Source organism: Onychomys torridus, chromosome 10 (assembly GCF_903995425.1).
Source record: "Onychomys torridus chromosome 10, mOncTor1.1, whole genome shotgun sequence".
NCBI classification, from domain to species: Eukaryota; Metazoa; Chordata; class Mammalia; order Rodentia; family Cricetidae; genus Onychomys; species Onychomys torridus.
Window position 1 is genome coordinate 27,537,786 of NC_050452.1, and position 22,535 is coordinate 27,560,320.

A 22,535-nucleotide genomic window follows, 5' to 3' on the forward strand; every position below is an offset into this window, starting at 1 on the left:
CACCTGGGGCTGTCCTGCTGACACTGAGGTTCAGGGGATACCTCTGGGGTGGGGGGTGTTCCAGGTTTTTGTGTCTCAGAACAAAGACTTGATGTGGATAGTAGCAAGTAAAGCAAGAGCATTTATTAAGAGTGAATACCCTTCCAAGGGAGGAAGCAGGCTAGAGAAGGGAGAAAGTTTAACGTTTCAAATATCACTGCTATACAAAGAGCTGGGCTCTTGTGTTACCTTATTGTGAGCTTTTCCTGCTCTATCTGTTGTATTTCTACATTACTAGTTCATGCATCCCATGTCTGTGGTAGTTTGAATAGGAATGGCTCATATAGTTGAATGCTTGGTCCCCAGTTGGTGGAATGGTTTAGGAAGGATGAGGAGGTGTGGCCTTGTTGGAGGAGGTGTGTCACTGGGGGTGGACTTTGAGGTTTCAAAAGCCCAATCCATTCCTAGTTAGCTTTCTTTCTGCTTCATGGTGTCTCGAGATGTGAGCTCTCAGCTACTGCTCCAGCACTATGCCTGCCTGTTGCCATGCTTCCCACCATGATGATCATGGACTCACCCTCAAAAACTGTAAGCCCCAGTAAACTCTTTCTTCTGTAAGTCTCCTTGATTGTGGTGTCTTATCACAGCAATAGAAAAGTAACTAATACAGTACATCATTAGCATCGTAAATCCCCCTGGGGGTGCATTTTAGTTATGAAAGCTTTGTACAAGGAAGGCCTTTTGGACCTCACTTTCCACCTGAGGTCTGTGGTTTTAGGAATCATTTAGGGAAGCAAGGAAGCTGAAGAATGGTAACCTGGTGGCTGTTAGGATGGTAAAGGTGCTTCCTATGTGAACCTGGCAACCTGAGTTTAATCCTTCCACTCATGTGAAGGCGGGAGGAGAGAACCAACTCCATGGGGTTGTCCTTTTATCTCCACACACGTGCTGTGGAATGCACACCCACACACACATCATGAGTCAAACACACAACAATGATTTTTTAAGTGAAAGAAATAATTATCTAGCTTCTCTAACTACTTCCATGATATCTCAGGATGTGTAAGAGGGATCACAAAACTACTATTTAGTGACTGGGAAGGAGAATTTGGATTCTTCAGTTGAGTCTGAAATTGCTGTGTCTTAAGTGACAATAATTAGAAGACAAAGAAAGTAAAAATTCAATGTCCAAACAAGAGTAACATGGTAACTACAGCCAATGGCCTTGACCTCATTGGCTTCCAGTTGCTGTGATAAACACCATGGCCAAAGTAACCTAGAGAGGAATTGTTTATTTCATCTTACATCTCATAGTCCATCAGGATAGGAACTTAAGGCAGGAACCTGGAGGCAGGAAATGAAGCAGAAACCGTGGAGGAATGCCACTTACTGGCTTGCTTCCATAGCTAGCTCAGCCTGCTTCTTTATATAACCCAGGACCTCCTGCCCAGGGGTGACATCACCCACAATGAGTTGGGCCTTCCCACATGACTTGCCATTAGGTCAATCTACAGGAGGCATTTTCTCAATTGAGGTTCCCTCATCCTGGATGCCCGAGCTTGTGTCAAGTTGACAAAAAATTACACAAGTTGACAAAAAAATTAACCAACACAGGCTTCCAAAGGGCAGAGATCAGGGAAACCATGCCCATGTGTTTGCCCAGGAGAGCCATCTTGATGCAGTTTTCCCCAGTATACTTAAAATACTGTTTTGGACTTGTCTTAACCTGCATTTCTCTTTGAACAACCCCTGGGCTGTTGCTAGCATATTGAGAGCCATCAAGCCTTGTAGGACAGCTAACCTTACCTTAACTTTTGAGTTTAGGAATGAGATAGGTCCCTTAGGCTTAGAAAAGAAAAAGAAACCACACTGATGGTTATATATTGAGAATGTGAGATGCAAAAGAATAATTTCAAGAAGGAATCTAGTGTTGGAATAGAAGAAAAAAGTATGAGATTGTAATCATTGAATATATCTTATACCAACAGAATGAAAACAAAAAATGTAATGAAGGGCTGGAGAGATGTCTTAGCTGGCCAAGTGCTTGCTGAATAAACATGAGGACCTGAGTTTGATCCCCATAATACATGCAGAAAGCTGGGTGTGATGGCATACATTATAACAGCAGAGTGCTGGGAAGGCAGAGACACGAGGATCTCTAGCTCTTGATGGCCATCCAGTCTAGTTAACATTGACCTCCAGATCCCAGTGAAAGACCGTGTCTCAAAAAACCAAGTAGACAATTCCTGAGGAACAACACCTGGTGTTGATCTTTGACCTTCACATGTACACACATTCATGCATATACACACATACATGTACAACTCTACATACACATGCACCTATACACATGTGAACATACCCACTTGCATACACACTCATAAGTACTGAAGAAAACTAAACACGACATAAGGTTACTACTGCTGATCAATTTGTAAAAAGGACTTACCTTTATATTTAAGAAGACATCTTTTTTGTTTGTTTGAAGAGAATTTTTAAGTTTTTTTTAAAAAAATAGTTTGCCTGTGTAAATGCCATTGTCTTTAAGGCATTCTTAATTTTTTGTTGTTGTTTCATTTTATTTTTCGAGACAGGGTTTCTCTGTAGCTTTGGAGCCTGTCCTGGAACTCACTCTGTAGACCAGGCTGGCCTCAAACTCACAGAGATCCACCTGCCTCTGCCTCCTGAGTGCTGGGATTAAAGGTGTGCACCACCACCGTCCGGCAGCATTCTTAATATTTTAAAAAAGATTTATTTATTTACTTTGTTTTATTTATTTACTTCGACTACTTTGCTCACCTGCATGTATGTGCACCATGTGTGTACTTGTTGGATCCCCTGGAACTGGGGTTACAGATAGTTGTGAGCCATTATGTACGTTCTGGGAATTGAACTCAGGTCCTTTGCAAGAGCAACAAGTGTTCTTAGCCACTGAGTCATCTCTCCAACCCCTCTTTAAGGCATTCTTGAGACTGTGAAGACTCAAAACAGGTTTTATTCTATATACTAGGTTCTTTGATTAGTTGCTGGACATCAAGAATAACTTGAGTTCTTTTAGTCTGGATGAGGTAGGCCTCTGTCCGCTCTGAGAAGCTGTGAAAAACAACAGAAGGTATTTATATCTTTAATGAGTTCATGTCTGAGCATTGCTGTGGCTGGTATAGCTTACAAGTACCCTGGATATCCACGAGTTACAGTCTAGGTGCAGAAATAATCTATGTAGGAAGGATGTAGGAAGGTTCATAACTTTTAGATGAGGACCTCAGGTGGTATGCCTGTTATTGGACCATGTTTTGGGCAAGCGCAGAGATTGGAGCTGAAAACAATAGCTCCTTTGGCCTTTAAGCATTCCCATCAACCCTGGGTTATGCACAAGTTTATTTAGGAAGGGATTCTGGATTATTACTTAAGGCTGTGTTTAGTTACTTTTATGTTGCCATCATAAAAACAGTGTGGCCAGAAGCAATTTGCAGGGAAAGGGTTTATTTCATCTTAAAATTCTTGGGTCACATTCCACGGAGGGAAATCAGGGCAGGAGCTTGAAGTAGAACAGAGAAAGGAGCTGAAGCAGAAGCCATGGAGCAGTGCTGCTTACTGGCTTCTTCCCTATGGCTTGCTCAGCCTGCTTTCTTATAGAATCTAGGACCACCTGCCCAGGGGTGGGTCACCTCCAGTGGGCTGGGCCCTCCCACATCAATATTAATCAAAAAGTGTCCCCATAGACTTGCCTACAGACAACCTAATGGAGACATTGTCTCCACTGAGGTTTTTTCCAGATAGCTTTAACTTGTGTCAAGTTGACAAAACAAACAAACCCATTAATCAGGACCTGCAGAGAACAAACCCCATATTGGAAAGAAATTTAACATTTCCCAACCACATTGATAATTTCCTGAGGTGTTGGGCGGTGGTGGCTCACACCTTTACTCCCAGCACTCAGGAGGCAGAGGCAGAGGCAGGTGGCTGTCTGTGAGTTCGAGGCCAGCCTGGTCTACAGAGTGAGTTCCAGGACCAGCTCCAAAACTACACAGAGAAACCCTGTCTCAAAAACACTTTAAAAAAAAAAAAAAAAAAGAATTTCTGAGGCACCTCAGCAGTTTCTATTATTAGAGGAGGTGTGTCCCCAGACCGGCTTTGAGGCTCTGAGAGCCTCCTGCTCTCTATCCCAAGCTCTTTCTGCCTCCTGCTTGTGGTTTAAGGTGTGAGCTCTCAGCTGCTACTCCACCGTTGTGGACTCTAATACTCTGAAACTCTAAGCCCAAAATAAACATTTTCTTCTGGTCATGGTATCTTATCACAGCAACAGAAAAGTAAGACATGGAATAACTTTTCTGGTTTTCTTGTAGTTAGCAGGTTTCTTAATTTTTCATCCCCGCAAGGAGGTTTTCAATCACCAACCTACATCTGTGGGTGCCGGCTGGGGTGTTATGATTCCAGTTAGTGGGTTCCTAACCTGGGAGGCTAATCACTCAGAATGGACAGAGGTGAGAATTTGAGTAACTAATCCACTGGTATACTTCCTCTTCTTCCTAGATCCTCTCCTTTTTGTCAGAAGTACAAATAGTGAGGACCACGTATAGATCCTTCCATCCTTTGGCCAAACCTCCCACCAGCCAGTCTGCCTGTATTGAGACCAGAAGATGTTACAGTCAGATATTAGCCTCTTTTTCTTAGGTTCCCAGGATCAAGTATATCTGTATTTTGGAAATGTATTATTTGTATATGTGTGCACACATTAGGACACATGTACATTCAAACAGGTGCATGCAGGTATCACTGCACACTTGTGAAGGTCAGAGACAACTTTGTGGAGTTGATTCTCTCCTTCCACCTTTATGTGGGTTCCAGGGATCTAACTCAGATCTCCAGACATACCCAGCAAGCACATCCACCTGCCAAGCCATTTAGACAGCCTAGGGTCAAACATAACTTCAGTTCTTGAGGATGCACTGTCACTGGGCCTCCAAGATTACAGAGGGTGTATCTTAAGAGGAGAGACAAGCAGCAGCCTCTGGAGGTAGGAAGATACCTCCCTCTGGCTTGTGTGTAGAATCCTCAAGAGACTTGAAGGATTCGGATGTCCCCCAGTCCATCACTCCCTGGGGGTTCCAAGTGAATTGAGTGAGGCTTACAGAGTGTTAGAAACACTGCTTCATTTGGGTGGTGGTGGCGCACGTCTTTAATCCCAGCACTCGGGAGACAGAGGCAAGTGGATCTCTGAGTTCGAGGCCAGCCTGGGCTACAAGAGCGAGTTCCAGGACAGGCACCAAAGCTACACAGAGAAATCCTGTCTCGAAAAAGAAAAAAAAGAAAAAAGAAACACTACTTTGTGGCCCCAGCTTTTCTGTTTCTCATTCTCATCTAGAGTTGAAGCCAGCTAGTGATATCTCTTCAGGGATCATATCCTGCATTAACTTTCCTGGGTCTGGAATGCAAGTCTTCACTACAGGCACATTTCTTTCTACCTGGGTGGAAAAGGGCTTCTCCTGATAGCCTCTAAAAAGTCCCAAGGAGGGACTGAAGAAATGGTGCAGTGGTTAAGAGCACTTGGCTGGTCTTCCAGAGGACCTGGGTTCAATTCCCAGCACCCACATGGCAGTTCACAACTGTCTGTAACTCCAGCTTTAGGGGATCTGACACAAATTTACATAAAATAAAGTTAAATCATTTTTAAAAAAAATTCTAGGCAGCCAGGTTAGTCAGAGAAGAGGTTTGCTTGAATGGATGTGTTGTTTGTTTTTCCTCTATTTTAGGGGTCTGCTGCCCAGGTCCCAAATAAATCACACATGGAGGCTTATTTTTAATTATGAATGTTCAGCCTTAGCTTGCATTTTTCTTGCCAGCTTTCCTTAAATTAGCCCTTCTACCTTTGGCCTCAAGGACTTTTATCTTTCTCTACTCCTGTATACCTTTTCTTTCCTTCTTACTCCATATCTGGCTGTGTAGCTGGGTGCTGGCCCCTGGAGTCCTCCTCCTTCTCTGGCTGCTGCTTCTCTCCTCCCGGTTCTCTCCTTCTACATATCCCCTCTGCCTGCCAGCCCCGCTTATCCTTTCTCCTGCCTCACTATTGGCTATTCCACTCTTTATAGACCATCAGGTGTTTCGACAGGCACAGTAACCCAGCTTCACAGGGTTAAACAAATGCAGCATAAACAAAAGTAGCACCCCTTACAATAATAGTATACTACATGGATAGCTCTGTATTTTTCCAGATTGTCATCCAGGTTAAAAGTGGAAACAGGCAATCTTTCTCTTTGACTTTAGACCTCATAAATAAGGGAGTATAAAATATCTGGGAAGCTAAATCAGTGGCCTTAGAGATAGAGTGTCTACTCTAAATGAGCAGGGAGGACAAGGCAAAAGAGGGTAGAAAATGTGTGGTACAGGGAAGCTATCTAGATGTCCAGAGTGCCAGTGAGGCGTTCTGAACAGAAGGATAAGACTGGAGAGAGGCAAGCAGGGCTTCCATGGTGCAGGAAAGCACCAGGAGGTAGCCGCATATGTCAGATCTAGTGACCAGATACTTCCCAGACTGGAGCCTCTGCACCATAATCACTGCCCAGAGCCAGCTGGACAGATGCATGCATAATTGAGTCTCTGAGCACCCACCCAGCACCCTCCTCCCCTATGCCTCAGAACAAGTGAAAAGAGGAGACAAAAGAAAGTGATTGCTCAGGGATGTGTGGGTGTGGTTTAATAGGCTCCTCAGAAGTTACTTGTCCTTACCAGGGAGTTGCCACAGGACATGGTAGTGTGTGACTTCTTATTTTTAATTTTTTATGTTTTGATTCAGAGTTGTACTTTGTAGCCTTGGCTGGCTTGGAACTCACTATGTAGACTGGGCTGGCCTCAGGTTCATAGAGTTCCACTTGGTTCTGCCTCTGGAGTGCTGAGATTTAAGGTACACGACACCACATCCAGCCCCTGAGGTGTGACTTTTGCAGCATACCTTGATTCATTTAGGGCTGACTACTAACCTCTGCTAATGACCAACCAGATTATCTTCTGGTGGGCATATTCAAGCGGCTGGCATGCTGATGGCTCAGTGGGTGAAGTACTTACCTTACAAGCTTGACAACCTGCATTGGCTCTGGGAATGAGAGAACCAACTCCTGACCTCCGCAAGCATGCCCTGGCATGTGTGTACCTGCACAGACACACACATACACTAGTAGTACATCTTTTTAGGAAGGAAGGGAGGAAGTGAGGAAGGAAGGATGGATAGGCTTCCAAGGGAAGCTTATTTACATAGTACAAGCTTTCTGTGTATGTTCTGTTATATATAGTTCTATATACAACATCATATATCACATGACTCATTAGCATCTTCACTTTCCACTCAGGGCTGTGTATTTTAGTGTTATCATGAAACTTTGGTTACTCTCAGACATTCTGGAGTACCTCTGTTCCTATGCCCGTGGCACCAGCATGCAGTCTTCTTTGCCAACTTGTTTTTTTAGCTAATCGTGTAAGGCTTTGCACAAGGCATTCTGAGCCTCACCCTCTGCCCTGTATTCCTGTCTTACTGTTACTATGTGAAGGATCTGCATACACTGTAGATGTCAACTGTGAAAGCAGCTGGGGACCATCCAGGGGTAGCTGTGTTTCAACAAAACTCATTAGCATTTGTATTTTAAAAATTATTTTATGTGTATGAGTTTTGCCTGCATGTGTATTTGTGCACCATGTTTATGTCTGCTGCCCAGGGAGGCCTTAAGTGTATGCAGGATCTCCTAGAAGTAGAGTTAGGGATTGTTGTGAGCCTTCCTATGAGTGCTGAGAATCAAAGCCAGGTTCTCTAGAAGAGCAGCTAGGGCTTTGAACCACTGAGCCATCTCTCTCCAGCCCCTGACATTTGATTCTTCATGTAATGTTCATATGTCAAAAAGGTATTCTTTTATGTGTTTCAGCCATGATATTTATCTTTGCAGTGCTGGAGGTCCAGTGATAAAGCACCTGAAACATGCTAGTTTAGCCATTGGAAAATGTTCTTGGCTCACGGGCAGTGCTGAAACAGGACAGGAGTGGGCCATATTTGGTGCTTAGACACTGGTCTGTCCACTCAGCTTTAGAAGGGAAGAATAAAGATTGGATGCACAGTCGCTGCCACTTGTAAATGTAGTGTCCCTACACAAAGAGTGATGCTTCTTTGTCCTTCATGAGTGAGCATTTGGTTAGGCTGGCTTGTGCTCCTAGGTCTTCCGAGGAGCAGCTGAGCCATGCCTACCACCTGCTGAAGACACAGCTGGCCCAGGACCATGCTGAGATCCGCCTGTCAGCCTTCCAGATCGTGGATGCGCTCTTCACCAGGTCTCACCAGTTCAGAGTGCTGCTCGTTTCTGACTTCCAGGAATTCCTCGAGCTCACACTGGGCACAGATAATGACCATCCCCTGCCACCCCCACGGGAGGCAGCCCAGAGGCTAAAGCAGGCAGCCATGCAGGCTGTGGAAGGTTGGAATGAGAAGTTCGGGGAGGCCTATAAGAAGCTGGCCTTGGGCTACCACTTCCTAAAGCACACCAAAAAGGTGAGTGGGTCTCGGGCAGGACAGTCTGCTTCCCTGGGGTGGGTGAGGCTGACTAGCCAGTGTGTGGAAGAGCTCTTCTCATTGAGTGTTTGCCAGGGTGCACAGCCCTGGGGAGGCCAGGCAGCTGGGTCAGCATGCAGGAGAGGGGAGGGTGCTCCCTGAAGGGAAGGAAACTGCACCTGGCACGTGCCTGAGGGTGGAGCCGAGCCTGTAGAATCATACTCCTCAATGCCCTCTGCTTTAGGATGGGCTCCCCTTTCTGGGTCACACTCTACTCCTGCTACTCCCCTGCTTACTTCTTGCCATGGGCTCTCACTGGTGCTGTGCTCATGAGGCACCAGGTTCCGTGTGTCTCCAGCTCTCCTGTTACCGTGCAGATTCTGTCCTGCCCCTGTCAGCAGTACAAGCCTTCCTGCATGGTTGTGGGTCCTGTATGTGCCCTACTCTCTGGAGTTCACTCCTGGGTGGTGTGTACCCTCTGGGTCCTGCTGACAACCCCTGGCCTGCAGTTAGAGGAGCATGCTGCTTCCTAACAGTGTTGCACTTGGCGCTGGCTGTGGAAGATGCGGCAGGATGAGGCAGTCTTGTTTGAAATGCTGTAGACTAAGAACCGTCAAGATCCTGACCTTGTGTTGATGGCAATGAGTCTCTTTTCACTTGGGGTTTGGGTTTGTTGGAGGCAATCCTGAACTTCCTTTTCAATTCCTCAGGTGGATTTCCGGGATGTCGATGGTAGGACTGTGGCAGAAAGGAAGCGTGAAGAGGAGAAGCAGAAACACCTGGACAGAATCCACAGAGAAAGTGCTGAGCGGGCTAAGAGGGAGATGGAAGGTGAGACCCTAGGCTTAGCCCTTGAAACTGTCTGTCCCCTGGAGCCCCTGGTGCTTGTTCCCTAGTTGTTCTTCAGTCTAGCCTGAGACCACACAGGCAGGTTTGCAAGACAGAATGCTTCAGGATGGGGTTGAGCCTTCACAGGCTGCCTGAACCTCATGTGTCTCCTGGTGATTTGGTCTTTCTGGAACTACTCTCTCTGAACAGAGAGGCTGGACATAGGTGTGAATTCAGGAAGGAGTCTACACTTGGTCACAGCCAAAGGCCTTCTTGCCCATTCTTCTCATGTCCAACGTCTGTTCTTGCTAGTTTCCTTTCCCAGGTCCTCATCCTTCCTGGAGCCAGCCCTTGTGAGATGGGGCAGTGTTCTCTGTTCTGGGATACCGATTTTAGGTTCTTTGCGTGTCCAGAGCTCCCCACATACACTTGCCCAGGGTGTGGGCCTTGAAAGCCCAGGCCTTGGGGAAGGCTGCAGGCAGACAGCTGTGCTGTGAATGGCTTAGAGGGCTCTAGGAGGGGGCACCCTGTAAAGTGTGTAGTGGTGATGACATGTCCTGCTCTGGCAGAAAGGGTGGCCTCTCTGGGACCACCATTCTAAGTGGAAGGTTGGCCCATGGTAGAGGTCACATAGGCTCCTGTGAGCTGCCACACAACCATGATCAGAGATGCACTCCAAAAACTGAGCTGTTGTGCTAGATAGTTCATTGAATAGCTGGAAATGTTATGATTTATGCACCGGGGTATTGGCTTTTCTTGGAGTCACCAATGACCTTCCCTTTGGTGCCCTGGGGAGCAGTCTTGGTCATCTGTCGCTCTTTGGCTCAAGACAACAGAATAAACAGGTGTTTCAATGTCTGCAGAAATGTCTGATGAAATCCAATCCTGCCTGACAGAAGTGGAGAACTGCTTTAAGCTGCTGGTGCCCTTGGACCTGGGCCCATACATAGAGGATAAATTCTTTGCTGAGGCATCTGGCATAACAGAGGGCCATGTTCCTTGCACCTTGAGCTCAGACTTGGCAACTTCTTGTGAGTCTGGTCTCCCTGGCTCCCAGAATGAAGAGCAGCCGTGCTGTAGCAAGGACCTGCTTGCCTCCACATACCATGTGGGATCTGTTGTTGGACTGAAGGCACTAGCCCAAACAGCTGAGCAAGACCCCTCCAGGGACGAGGACGAGCACAGTGGCCCAGAGGAGTTCTTGAGGAGCCATGGGCTGGGGTCCCACAAGTACACACTGGATGTGGAACTCCCCTCAGGTAACTGGCTGCTGGTGCTCCATGCACTGCCCTGGCCTAGCCAGGTTTGTAGCTCCCTCACTGGCACCAGGTTGTCCAATGGTAGAATTTAGACTTGGGAACAACAGTTCCTTGGGTTAGGCTATGAGGGGTAGAGGGACCTCCATCTGGTTAGTCTTTCCTGTGTAACTCTGCTCTGGATTTCTGCCACCATGCCAGACCTCCATCACCATGAACCAGCTATGTGGGATTCTCTGCCATTATAGTCCTATACTAATGAGGCTATGGGCAGGGGTACAGAGTCCCTGGCAGCTGTATGGGCATCCACCTGAAAGTCCACCAGGGGCACCTTCCTGGGAAGAAAATGTGATCAAAGCATGATCTCTTGCTGTTTACAATGACAGGGATGTGGCAGAGTTGTGCCTGGCCCTGGCATTCCAGCCTTGTGGGAACAAAGGTGCTTACTGGTCCATCTGTCTATCTCAGTTGACCAGGTGTCCTCCCAGGTGCCATGTGTTCACCATGTGGGACACTGTTGGGAGGGATTGGTGCTCTTCAGGATCCACAGCTTCAATTAATATCTCTGATGGACTGCACCTTGCCTTGTAAGCATAGAGGTGCTAGTGAGGTCCTTTCTGGGGGGTCTTAGCAGGTGTTGTGAAGGAAATAAAGATCCTGTCAAGAACATGCAGAATGGCAAGGGTCACTGAGACCCTGGGACCAAGAGCTGGAGACAGTCCTGAGCAAAGAGGCAAGAGAAGATGGCTCTGAGAGGTCCAGCCCTCTGGGTGGGAAGCCATGGCTGAGACAGTGGAGCTGTACGAGGGGCAGCCTCAATGCAGAGCCAGAATGGTTGATAATTGTCCCAGATTTTTTCCAAGACAGTATGTTTTTCTCTCAGGGTTGACTAGTGTCTGGGACCTGTTGGACTCACATTTCCAGTGGGCTTAATGGCCTCTGCTACATGGCCAGCCTTGACATCCCTCTGTGACTTACTTGCCTTGTTTTAGATGGTCTGAAGGTGCAAGAGAATGAGGACAACCTGGCTGTCCTCCATGCTGCTCGAGACTCACTCAAACTCATTCAGAACAAGTTTCTGCCAACTGTGTGCTCCTGGGTCCAGGTGAGGCTCAGTGCCTGGCCTTCAGCAGTGAACGTGGGCTCAAAGACCAGGCAGAGCAAGGATATGGGAGGCGAGAACACTGACCTGGGTGGGGATGAACATTACCCTCTCCCTAGAACTTTGTCTTTTCCTATAAGAAAGGGCGAGGCCATGGGCCTCCTGGCCAGACCAGGCTCTCTGGGGACTGTCTGGGACCTTTGTGAGTCATCCTTTGTTTTACAGCGGTTTACCCGTGGAGGAATCTATAGTGGACACTTAAAACAGGCCATTGACCTGAAAATGGAATTGGAACTTGCTCTGAAGAAATATGAGGAACTGAACATCCAGCCTGGGAAAGGGCAGAGGAGCAGGGTAAGTTCATGGAGCTGAGGCTGAAAGGTCCCAGGAGTCTGCACTTGGTTATTTGAGCAGGCATACATCACCACCTTCAGAAGATTCTGAGTTTTTCCTTACTATGGTCTCATGGTGGGAATCCCAGATCAGTCTCTCCCAAGAGAGGACCTACCTGCTCCTCTTGGCTTGGAGTTCGGGCTGTCCCTCAGCAGGTCTTCTGTGATGTCACTTCATGGTGGCTGCATTCCTGCTGTGGGGGTCTGTTCATCTGTGTTATAGCTAAGGATACTTCCAAAGTACTAAAAACCCATGTGTCGAGGGTACCTCCTGAAAGCCCAAAGAAGCAGGCTGTGCCCTAGCTTAGTGGTAAGTAGGTGAGGACTTCTGTGGAGTTGCTAACAAATAGGGAATCTTGTCTCTAGGCAGGTCCGACAGAATGAAACCTACAGAATGCTCTGGTGCAGTCAGGTGAACATGGGGACTATGCCCTTTGGGGTAGAGACCTAAAGGCCATCTGTCTGTTGGACTGTGTGGCCTCAAACTTGGATAGGCCAGGTTGTTTGTGAGCAAAAACTAATTTTTAGATTCAGGGTGCTGACAAGGTACTGTATCTCCCTGAGTGAGGATCTGGTGTTGAGATAGAGCAGGGATGCATGGATCCCCTGGAAGGGGCTGGAGAGATGGGAGTCCCAGATAGGGCCAGAAAGAGGTGTGGGCATGTGTTCTGAGTGCCTGGTAGTGGGCAAGGATTCAGTCCTATAGTGACCTAGGAGCCACAGAGGCCTCCATGCCAGGTGCACTGGCACTGGCTGGAAGGCAGAGTTTGTTGCTATGCCTGGAGGAGGTGATCCCTTAGAGTGGGGATGGAGATCCTGTGCCTGAGGGCTGCATGGACTGGGGTTCTGCATAAATGACCATAGAGCTGGGGAAGATGGCTGCATTTAGGGTAGTTGGGTTTTGAGATTTTGGTTGAAAGACACAAAACTGTCACAGTCCAGACTTTCTCTGTCACCTGCTTCTTCTCACAGCTTCCAGCTGACAGTCATCGTCCTGTGTTTCTCTCAGCTGGGTTTTTTTTTTTGTTTGTTGTTTTTTCGAGACAGGGTTTCTCTGTAGCTTTGGAGCCTGTCCTGGACTAGCTCTGTAGACCAGGCTGGCCTCGAACTCACAGAGATCCACCTGCCTCTGCCTCCCGAGTGCTGGGATTACAGGCGTGTGCCACCACCGCCCGGCATCTCAGCTGGTTTTAATTAAAACTTTTTTACATTTATTTGTGAGAGTCAGTTCTCTCCTTGTACCATGTAGGTCCAGAGATAAGACCCAAGTCCTTGGCAAGTGCCTTTCCCAGCTGAGACATCTCACAGGCTCCTCTCAGCTGGTTCCCAAACGGAGAAAACAGACATCAGAGCTGCCACCTCCCCATGGAAGTCGTAAAGCTGGACCCTGAGCCTAGTCCCTGAACATAGCCTTAGAGCAGTTGTTCTCAATCTGTGGGTCACGACTCTTTCATGGGGTCACCTATCAGATATCTTACATATCAGATATTTACATTACGATTCATAACAGTAGCAACATTATAGTTATGAAATAGTAACAAAATAATTTTGTGGGGGGAGCACCCCAACTTGAGGAACTGTTAAAGGGCCACAGCATTAGGAAGGTTGAGAGCCACTTAGTGGACCAGCTCACCTGGCAGTCTGACTTGTAAATTCTGGTTTGGAAGCTAGCTTTGAGGCAGAAACAACGCTGTCTTTTACCGGGGAAAAGGTCACATTTGAAGCCATCCACTGCTCCAGCCTAAAACCAAGAGTAGCCCATGTCTCGCCTTTAGAGACCCTGTTGACCACTCTGTGGCAGCTAGTAGGCACATTGAAAGTGCAGTACGGGAAGTGCTGGAGCCAGATGAGGTAGGAGGGAGCTCCTGACTGCTGGTCCCCGCTTTGCAGAGGGTATGTGTGATGTGGGCCAGCAGAGGGCGACCTTGCTTCTCCTTCAGCCGGCCAACCATTGCGTTTACGGCAGTGATGGAAATACAGTGCTGCAGTTGAGTTTGGCAGTGTTTGGTATGTGCAGTTAACATCTTATGAGAGCTGCATTTTGTTGTGTCACTATCTAAGTCAGATTTATGAATTTTGAGCAATGTGTGTCTACAGTGGAGAACATTTCTCTAGCCATGTGGAAAGTGACTGCTCCAGCCCTCACTGGAGCAGTCAGGAAGAGTTTGTTTTATCTCTCCATTCCGTGTCCAAAGTCATCAGTACATCAGGCTTGGCCAAGACTGAGCCTATGACGTGGAAGGCCATCTCACTGTCTGCTGTGTCAGTCCCTCCCTGAAGATCTCAGCCAAGCCACTTCCTACATTATGTGGACAGTCACCTTGCTGATGGGCCTTGGCAGTGCAGGGACATCCTTGGGTAGCCAGTGTTCCAGGGACTGTCCACAGAGCTTTGAATGCTCTTGGGTAGCACAGGGTTTTTGGGTTTTGCAAGGCCTAGGTATTACCAGCTTGCACTACCTTACTGGGACCAACTGCAGTGCTGGTTGATCTCCTTGGTCTAAAGCCTTGTCAGAGAGACAAAGCTGGGTGTTGTTGGGCATAGTTGCCTTAGCCTTGTCTCTTAGCTCCGTATTTCCTGACTGCTGCGTAGCCGTCTGCTGGAGGAGACCTGGGCAGTCTTCTTCTGGCCTACAGGCCACTTGTGATACCTTTGTGGGTGGATAGGACATGCAGCCTCCCAGGTCAGGACTCTGCATTTAGTCCAGCCAGCTCCGGGTGTGCAACTTCCATCCCCAGAGCCCAGCTAAGAAGCTCTGTTTTTCCTCATGGCTTTTACCCATGGCTCTGTTACCTGTATGGCAATGGCCATGCACTCAAGGCAACCGAGTGGACGCCAGGCCTGGTGGTACAAGCCTGTGATCCCCATTACTTGAAAGGCTGAGGCAGGAAGATTATTACTTCAAAACGAGCCTGGGCTGCAGAGTGATTTCTAGGGCCGCCTCTGCAACTTCAAAATGGAAAGAAGGCCCGGGGATTTAGCTTAGTGGTGGAGTGCTGCCTAGCATGTTGGAGGCACTAGGTGCAGCCCCTAGTACTACACCGAAAAGACTGAGTGGCTTGCCCTGACTCCTGCTAGCTGTCCTAAACAGCCCCAGTGCTAGCTTCCTGCTGTGGATCTGCCTTCAGTGTAAGGGGGTATTTGGCCCATAGTAGATGGTCAGGGCATGGCTATGTCAGTACTTCTTTGGCTCCCAGGACCGAGGGCAGTTTCACTGGCCATTTCCTAACTCCCACGGGACACAGACATGGGAGTCTGAGACCCAGCCCTTAGACACTGTGGGCACAATCTTCCTGTGGCATGTGGTGGGCAGTCTTGGGTTGATGTGATGATGCCCAGGGCCTGTATTGTTTCCACTATCCCTTTTTGCACCCAGTGGCTACTAGCCTGTTCTTACCCAGATTAGTACATGAGTGTCTCAGCAGGTAGATGGTAACCCTCACAGCTGAAGCCCAGCTACTTACTTCCCCTTGTGCGTATAGGATCTGCTGTGAAGACAGGCCCTTCAGGGTGTTATGGGGGTCCTCTCTCTGGCTCCTCTGGTCACACAGGTCAGCACACTGACCCAGGCCATCTGTGGGTATGTAGGGCTGCCTGGGCCCAGTGAGACTGATCATGCCTACCTTCAGTGGGAAGGCAGAGATTGCTGCGCTCTGCTGTCAGTTGAATGGACACTTCCCAGACCTGTCTCTACAAACTGATGTGAACGAAAGGCACTGCTCTGAAGTCCTTGGAGATTTTGCTTGCCGCAGCTGGAGAGCGAGAGAGGCGCTGCTTGTAGATGAAGTGATTGGCGGCTCCCGGACTGTGAGTGGCAGCGCCCAGGCTCAGGTGAGCACTGCTTCCCAGAATAGATACAGCGACTGCCTATCTACACATCGCCCGCCCTTCCTGCAGCTGGTGGGCAGCTCCTTGCAAGGCTGCTGCACCAGTGTCTTGGGGGGGAGGGGCAGGGAGAGGGCTAATGAATGTCTATGTTAATTAGAGCTGTTTTAATTAGAAATCATGATGAGGTGTTCACTAATTTCCAAATAAAATTTACGGAGGGTTTAAATCATTTCCTAGTGTTTCCCCATTTAGCACGGGATTGGCATCGTTAACTCCTCATGTAGAACAGGCTGAGCAGGGAACACTAATTCAATAATGCATGATTTAAACATTTAAGAACTTCTAACAAATGTGTCAGATTGAAACAAATACAATGTCATAAACAGCAGCCCAGACTTTGGAAGGGTCCAGGCTGTCTTTGGAAGGTTGGGTTGACGCAGGCTGTGCTGGTTATTGCCTTTCCCTCAGGCATCTCTGTAGTCCAACCCCAGTTCCCATTTGAATGTTGACATTGGTTTCTGCACAGTATTGCTTTCCTTTTGACATAGATGGTCTGTCTTCAAAAATACTTAAACCAGTTTAAACATGTCTAAGCATTTGCTTTACAGAGTATGCACACCAGCTCAGTTTGGAGGCAGGCTGGGGATAAATCTTGACCCGATCAATGTGGAGGGCCATTTGGTAGAGTTAGTTTCTACCTGCTCTGTTACAGAAGAGCTATAATAATCCATGGCGGCCTCATTATTTAAACTGATAAAAATCCTTTGAAAACTTTTAAATTGCCTGGCTTTTCATTATGTAGCTCTGATCTTGGTTAGTTTGTATTATGTAATTAAGAAAACACAAATTCCCACCAGCTGGTGGTCAGAGCAGTGATTGCAGACATCAGTATGTCTGGCTTGTCAGCAGCTGTTCTGTCCTTCCTGACTGCTGGTCTACCTGTTCCTGTGGTTATAAATGTGTCTTTGTGCACAGCAGTCTTAGGGGCCATGTGGCCGCCACCTTGATGGAACCACAGACTCATCTTCGCCCTCTCACAGCAATGGAAATCAATCTGTTTGGTTCATGCTGTGCAGCTTTGCTCACTTTCTGTGTTGGGTGCTGGCCAGCCCGCCTTTCAGATCAGCCTCATTACCAGGCCCATGGGTGCAACTGTGGGAGCTCACCCAGGCCCAGCTCCTCTCCTGCTGAGTGTTAAGAAAGCTCCCTGGGCTGTGCAGGATTTGCTTTTGTAGGTGAAAAGGACAGAGGCAGAAAACCCAGGGAATGAAATGTTGAACCGTCAGGCACACCCAGGGAGAACAGAGAAACTAAATCAGCTTTGCGGGACCTTGTGCAGCAGCAGGGCCCGTAAACAGCCTTCCCAGTGCTGTGCTCCCTCCATCACACTGAAGGCCAAGCACGCACTCAACAGCAGAGAGTGGGGAGGGGTGTGAGCATAAGTTCTTATGAGGTCAGCTCACGAGGATGGGAGAAAACAGCTCAGCAGCCTCTCCACCAGCCTGTACCCTCCCTCCCCTGCTGCACAGATCTGGTCTTGGTTTTCCCTGGTTCCAGTGTCCAGCCCAATCATTTTCTCAACACCTTCTCATATGTTATCTCTTTAGCTCCAGGAGTACTCCCTCGGATTTTTTCCTCCATTTTACAGAGGAGAAAGCAGTACTGAGAAACTCATATGAGTCTTGGCCCCTCCTAAAGTCCCAGATGACCAGTGGAAAGGCTGCCTGATGAATGTGGTACCAGCACCTTTGGGACAGGTCACACAGCATAGCATGGCCTCATGTGCCCGGAGGCTGGCCACGTGCTCTCACCTGAGATGGCAGCCAAGGCACAGGGAGGGCCCTGTTCCAGTCCTGGCAAGTGTTAGTCGTGAGGACGCACTTCCACCCTGCGTGGTTGGCTTTCTGTGCACACTCCTGGGAGGAATGATTAGTGATTTCACACTTCATTGGATGTTAATGTGTGGAGTTCACATAACCTCATTCATGATAACTCTCCCTGCCTCTGCACCACTCACACAACCTTGTCATTGGGAGCCTGTATATATGGGTTCCCAGAGCAAGCTGGTTTGAGGATACCCATTAGGAGCACTGTAAACCCAGAGTACCTGACCTCTTTGTAGCAGGATAGACTCAGCTCTTGAGTGCCAGTGCCGGGAAGCTCCCTGGCACTAGGGCTATTGCTGGATTCTCAAGGGCAGGTTTTGTGGACTGTTCCTCAGTATTTAGATCAGGGGAGAGAGGAGGAGGAGGAGGAGGAGGGGGGGGGGGCCTGTCCCTGTGTGTCCTGCAATGCTATTGTGAGATCTCTTTTGTGAGCATGGCCTTTATAGAAACAGTCATTCCAGAAAACAAAGTTTTGCTCCAGCATTAATATTTGGACCTGAGCATATGCTCAAGAGCCCTGTCTGCACCTGGGCAGGTCTGACTCGGTGGACACCAGGTGTCTGTTCTGTGTTATCACGTGGTCAGCACCACTACGCCACGCCCTCTGTCCTCTGAAGGTGCGTCCCTGGCAGCCGAGATGCACATGAGATATTGGCCTGGCCGGGCAATTTGCACGGCCTTCCAGGGAGGGCATTAGCATATAAATAGCAGATGCAATGACGGCCATCACAGCTGAGCACGTTTAATTTTTAGTTTATAAGATAGAATGGGTTTTTAAATGCATAGCCATCAAGCCGCTGAAAGACAAATGCAGTTTGGAACTCACTTGTCTGACGAGGCCTTACATCATTTTTTTTTTAAAAGGGAAATAGACACACATAAAACTGAACAAAAGTGATTTCTTGGGTGAAAAGTAATTGAGATTGCGCACCAAGTTAATTAGATCGTACAAAATTTATTTAATGGTCCCAGCTGTATCTCCAGGCTTTGGGCTTGGCGGCCATGGCTTTCTGGATGTTGAGATGCTCTTCCCATTCCTTCGCAAATAATTAGCACTCACCACCCCACTTCTGTAAACTGATTGCATTGTATATTTTAGCTGTGTTATTGCTTGTTTAATTATGATCATGACGACTCATTTTTCTAAATCCTTTTAACTGTGGGTGAGAGTCAATTTGTATAAAACCAGCAGTACCCCTACCACGACAACAGTATTGGGTAAAAGCTTGTGTCTGTCTTGTGGGGTGGATGAGTTGGCCCTCTGTAGGGGTCTGTAACTCCCACCAGGGGGCCAGCTTGGGAGACATCACCTGATTGGCTAGAAGGGTTCTGACCACCCACCCTAAGCCTCAAAGGCACTCAAGGATTTCACTTGTCAGAAAAAGTATGAGAGAGATGCCCAGCTGGTGTGTAACTCCCTATGCAGATCTCATTAAGGGTTGGTCATCACCACCCCCCTTACCCCCACCCCCTGGTTTCCCGAAGTTTGTTTTGTGTTGTTTTGTCACAGGAGAAAACTTGGCCCTCATGTGGAATAAAAGTAAATTGTTCTTAAGAACATTTCAAAAGTCTGACCTCATTTTGAAGATGTTACCAGGACTGATGCCTTTTTACCAGGTGGGAGATCTTTCCCAGGATCCTCGGCACCCAGCTACTTTTAGTGGACTCTCTGGATGCTGCCTTCTGTCTGACCTCCCCTGTGACCTTAAAGGCAGGTTACCACCTCAGTTGTCATGACCTCCTGATTATTTAGATTCTGAAATAGTAAGTGGAGGCTGGTCAACTGAGCTTCAAGACCATCCCGTGAAGAAGGCCTTCTCTCCTCTGGGCTGTGTTACCTTTCCAGGGGACTGCCCCTTGTGACCATAATATTTCTGAGCAGGTCACAGGAGTGTCCTGACAGCCAGAGCTCAGAGCTTTCCCACATCAGAGTAATTTCCCGTCTCTCAGGTATAGCTCATCGGTCAGCTGTCCTTGGTAACTTCCGCACCAAGGATTTGCAGTATCGGTATTACTGCAAATAGTACCAAGTGTGAATGAAAACTTCACTTAAGTATTAACAGTGGCATCTCTAAATTCTAGTTGGTGAGTGTGAGGACTCCATCTCCCAAGAGTTGCAGAGTAAAGTGTAGGAGTGGCTGGCAAGTCTCTCTGTGGCCCCAGAGGAAGCCTGGGTCTTTTTCAAGGCAAATGTGGTAGAAAAGCAGACAGTCAGAGGCCTTATCCGTGCTCATTTAAGAACAGGGAAGAAACCAGTGCTTCAAATTTAATCTCAAAAATAAACGATTTAGTTGGGGAGGAAGAAGATAGAATTCTAATAGTTACCTAAGCAGTTGAATATTTTTAGGGAATGAAATTTTGATAAAAAGTCCCCAGCAAAATTCAAGGGTGTGAGCAATAAGCATAATATTTTATGAAAATGACCCCCATATTTAAAACCTGGCACTATATGTTATGCATTGTAGCACCCAGCCCACATCTACCTTTTAGAAAATTAAAACACATAAATTCTGTTTAGTGTTTGATACGCACTGCACTAGCTGAGCCCGTAATGCCCTAAAACCTTGGGCTGCTTTCCACCTTTCATAAATTCCTGGGTAGATTCTATACAAAAATAATTTTCAGGTCCGTGGCTCATTGTTATTCAAACGTGATTGATCGTCGTCATTTGCTCAGCTCGGGAGTTAAGTGCCCCTGTCATTTCCAAAGAGTATAATTGGGACGTTTCACAGGTCAGCGGTGGAGACAGGCTTCCCTTTTGATCAGTGTTAGACTGATAACAAAAATTACAGTTTCCGATGATTAATGTCCCCGTGCTTCCCAGATGCACGACTGTGGGCTGCACCAAAACAAAGTGCATTTGCATCTGATTATGCTCTCTCGGGCAGCAGTCTCCCAGGCTGGGGCATGGGGCCAGCAGGCACAGCCAGATGTGGCTGCTGATGGCACCCGCAGCCCCACGATGGAGCCTGCCTCTCCCTGGGCGGGCAGCATGCTGAGCTAGGGCGTAAGTAGGTGATGCACTGTAGATCCCTCCTCCATGGTGGTTATCATTGGCTTGGCTTGGCTTGCGATGCACAGTGGCTCCTGACCTGGAAATCGAAGCTACTCCTTAGATGTCCTTTCTTCAGGAAATAGTTCAGACCATGAGTAACATCTGTGAATTCAAAGTGTCACTGTTGGAAGTGGTTTTTAAAAAGTTTTTCAAAGTTTTTCTTATAACCCTATAAGGGTCCCAGTAGTTGGCATTCACTTGACAAGGGCCTTCCTTGTCTCAACTCTGCCCTGGAGCTTTTGTTTGTTTGTTTAGTTGGTTGGTTGGTTTTTTGTTTTGTTTTATTTTGTTTTGTTTTGAAACAGCGTCTCTCTATTATCACTATTATGAAGCTGTCCAGGCACTTGCTACATATGTCAGGTTGGCCTCCTCTAACTCACAGAGATCCACCTGCCTCTGCCTCCCAACAGCACAGTCCACTCTCAGACATTGATGGATATTCAGTGCAGAGCTCCTGCTGGTCAACTAGAGCTCTGTGGATTGTTACTGTAATTGAATCCTCTCTGTATCTCACTCCTTATACACATTCCCCTTCATTCATCCACAGAAGAGCGCTCAGATTCAAGTTGTGCAGCACCATGCCCAGTCAATTGCTCTGGAGCTTTGGAAGCTGCAAAGGGCATTGAAACGTGGGGAGCACCCAAATCCAAGGGCATCACAGCTCAAGGGGCCACTCCAGTCTGAGGGGTACCACATCCCTAGGGCATGGACCTCCTTGTCCTGGTGAGCTGAGCCTGGCCCCCTAGTGTGACAGGTGGCCAATGGAGGAAGGTTGGGTTTCTGGCATCCTATCCTGAGTGTGGAAGGCTCTGGAAGAATATCAAGTCAGTGGGAGGTAGGGCAGGAGGAACTTCATCAGAGGATGTTTCGACAGTGAGGTTAGAGGAGCAGTGTGTCTGAGGCATAGCGAATGCTATGACCTGTGACCCTGGTGGCTCGCTTGGGCATGGCAGCGCGGTAGATGGGATGGCAGCAGCATTAATTCAGGCCCTGCTGCCTGCTTAATGGGGATGGGCCAGGTGTGCAAAGTACTTGGTCATGCACACTGCACTGGCACAAGAGAGTTGGCAGTGATTAGGACATGGCTCCAGGAGAGAGCTTAGCAAAGGCACCGTGGTTTAAGAATAAGAACAGCCTTAGAGACACTGTCATTGAAGACCATCCACATTTAATGTGGAAATTAGAGAGACGGCCCTATGTGCAGCAACACTTGTACACAGTCTACAGACAGCTGCTGTTGTATAGAGCTGATGGCCTCATTTGTACTTGGGGATGTTTCCACAGACAGAAGCCCTGGAAGACAGCGAGGATGAGGATCAGGACTTCGTGGAGGTCCCAGAGAAAGAGGGTTATGAACCTCGAATCCCTGACCACCTCCGGGCTGAATATGGTGAGCTGTGGACCCACAAGGGGCAAGATTGAGCATCCAGGGTGCTGGGGAGATAGGTCCCCACTCTGGACAATGTCCCTAGGTTGTGACATCAACACAGGGAGCTTAGCCTTCAGCTTCCCTTGTACAACTATTGTGTTAGTAATTGTTGCTTGTATTTAAATTGTGGAGTTTTTCTTTTGTGTCTCAAGTCCCCCTGGGGGCCAGCACATAGCAGGCTTCCATCATGCAGGGTCTTCTGGGCCATTTGGTGCTCTGGCTGTAGGGCAGGGGTGCAGTCTGATGGGGATGC

General features: G+C 47.9%; 1 protein-coding gene across 3 annotated transcripts in view; it reads left to right on the forward strand.

The window, feature by feature from the left end:
• Positions 1-22,535, forward strand: part of Uvssa (UV stimulated scaffold protein A) — a 38,878-nt gene that overhangs the window by 1,932 nt on the left and 14,411 nt on the right. For 2 of the 3 annotated variants that reach the window (XM_036201330.1, XM_036201331.1), the window contains exons 3-9: positions 8,176-8,506; positions 9,217-9,337; positions 10,198-10,593; positions 11,583-11,695; positions 11,918-12,046; positions 15,673-15,915; positions 22,138-22,243. In XM_036201330.1, coding sequence (XP_036057223.1) covers positions 8,176-8,506; positions 9,217-9,337; positions 10,198-10,593; positions 11,583-11,695; positions 11,918-12,046; positions 15,673-15,915; positions 22,138-22,243 — 1,439 coding nt within the window. The remainder of the gene's footprint in view (positions 1-8,175; positions 8,507-9,216; positions 9,338-10,197; positions 10,594-11,582; positions 11,696-11,917; positions 12,047-15,672; positions 15,916-22,137; positions 22,244-22,535) is intronic. The other variant, XM_036201332.1, reaches the window with a different exon arrangement.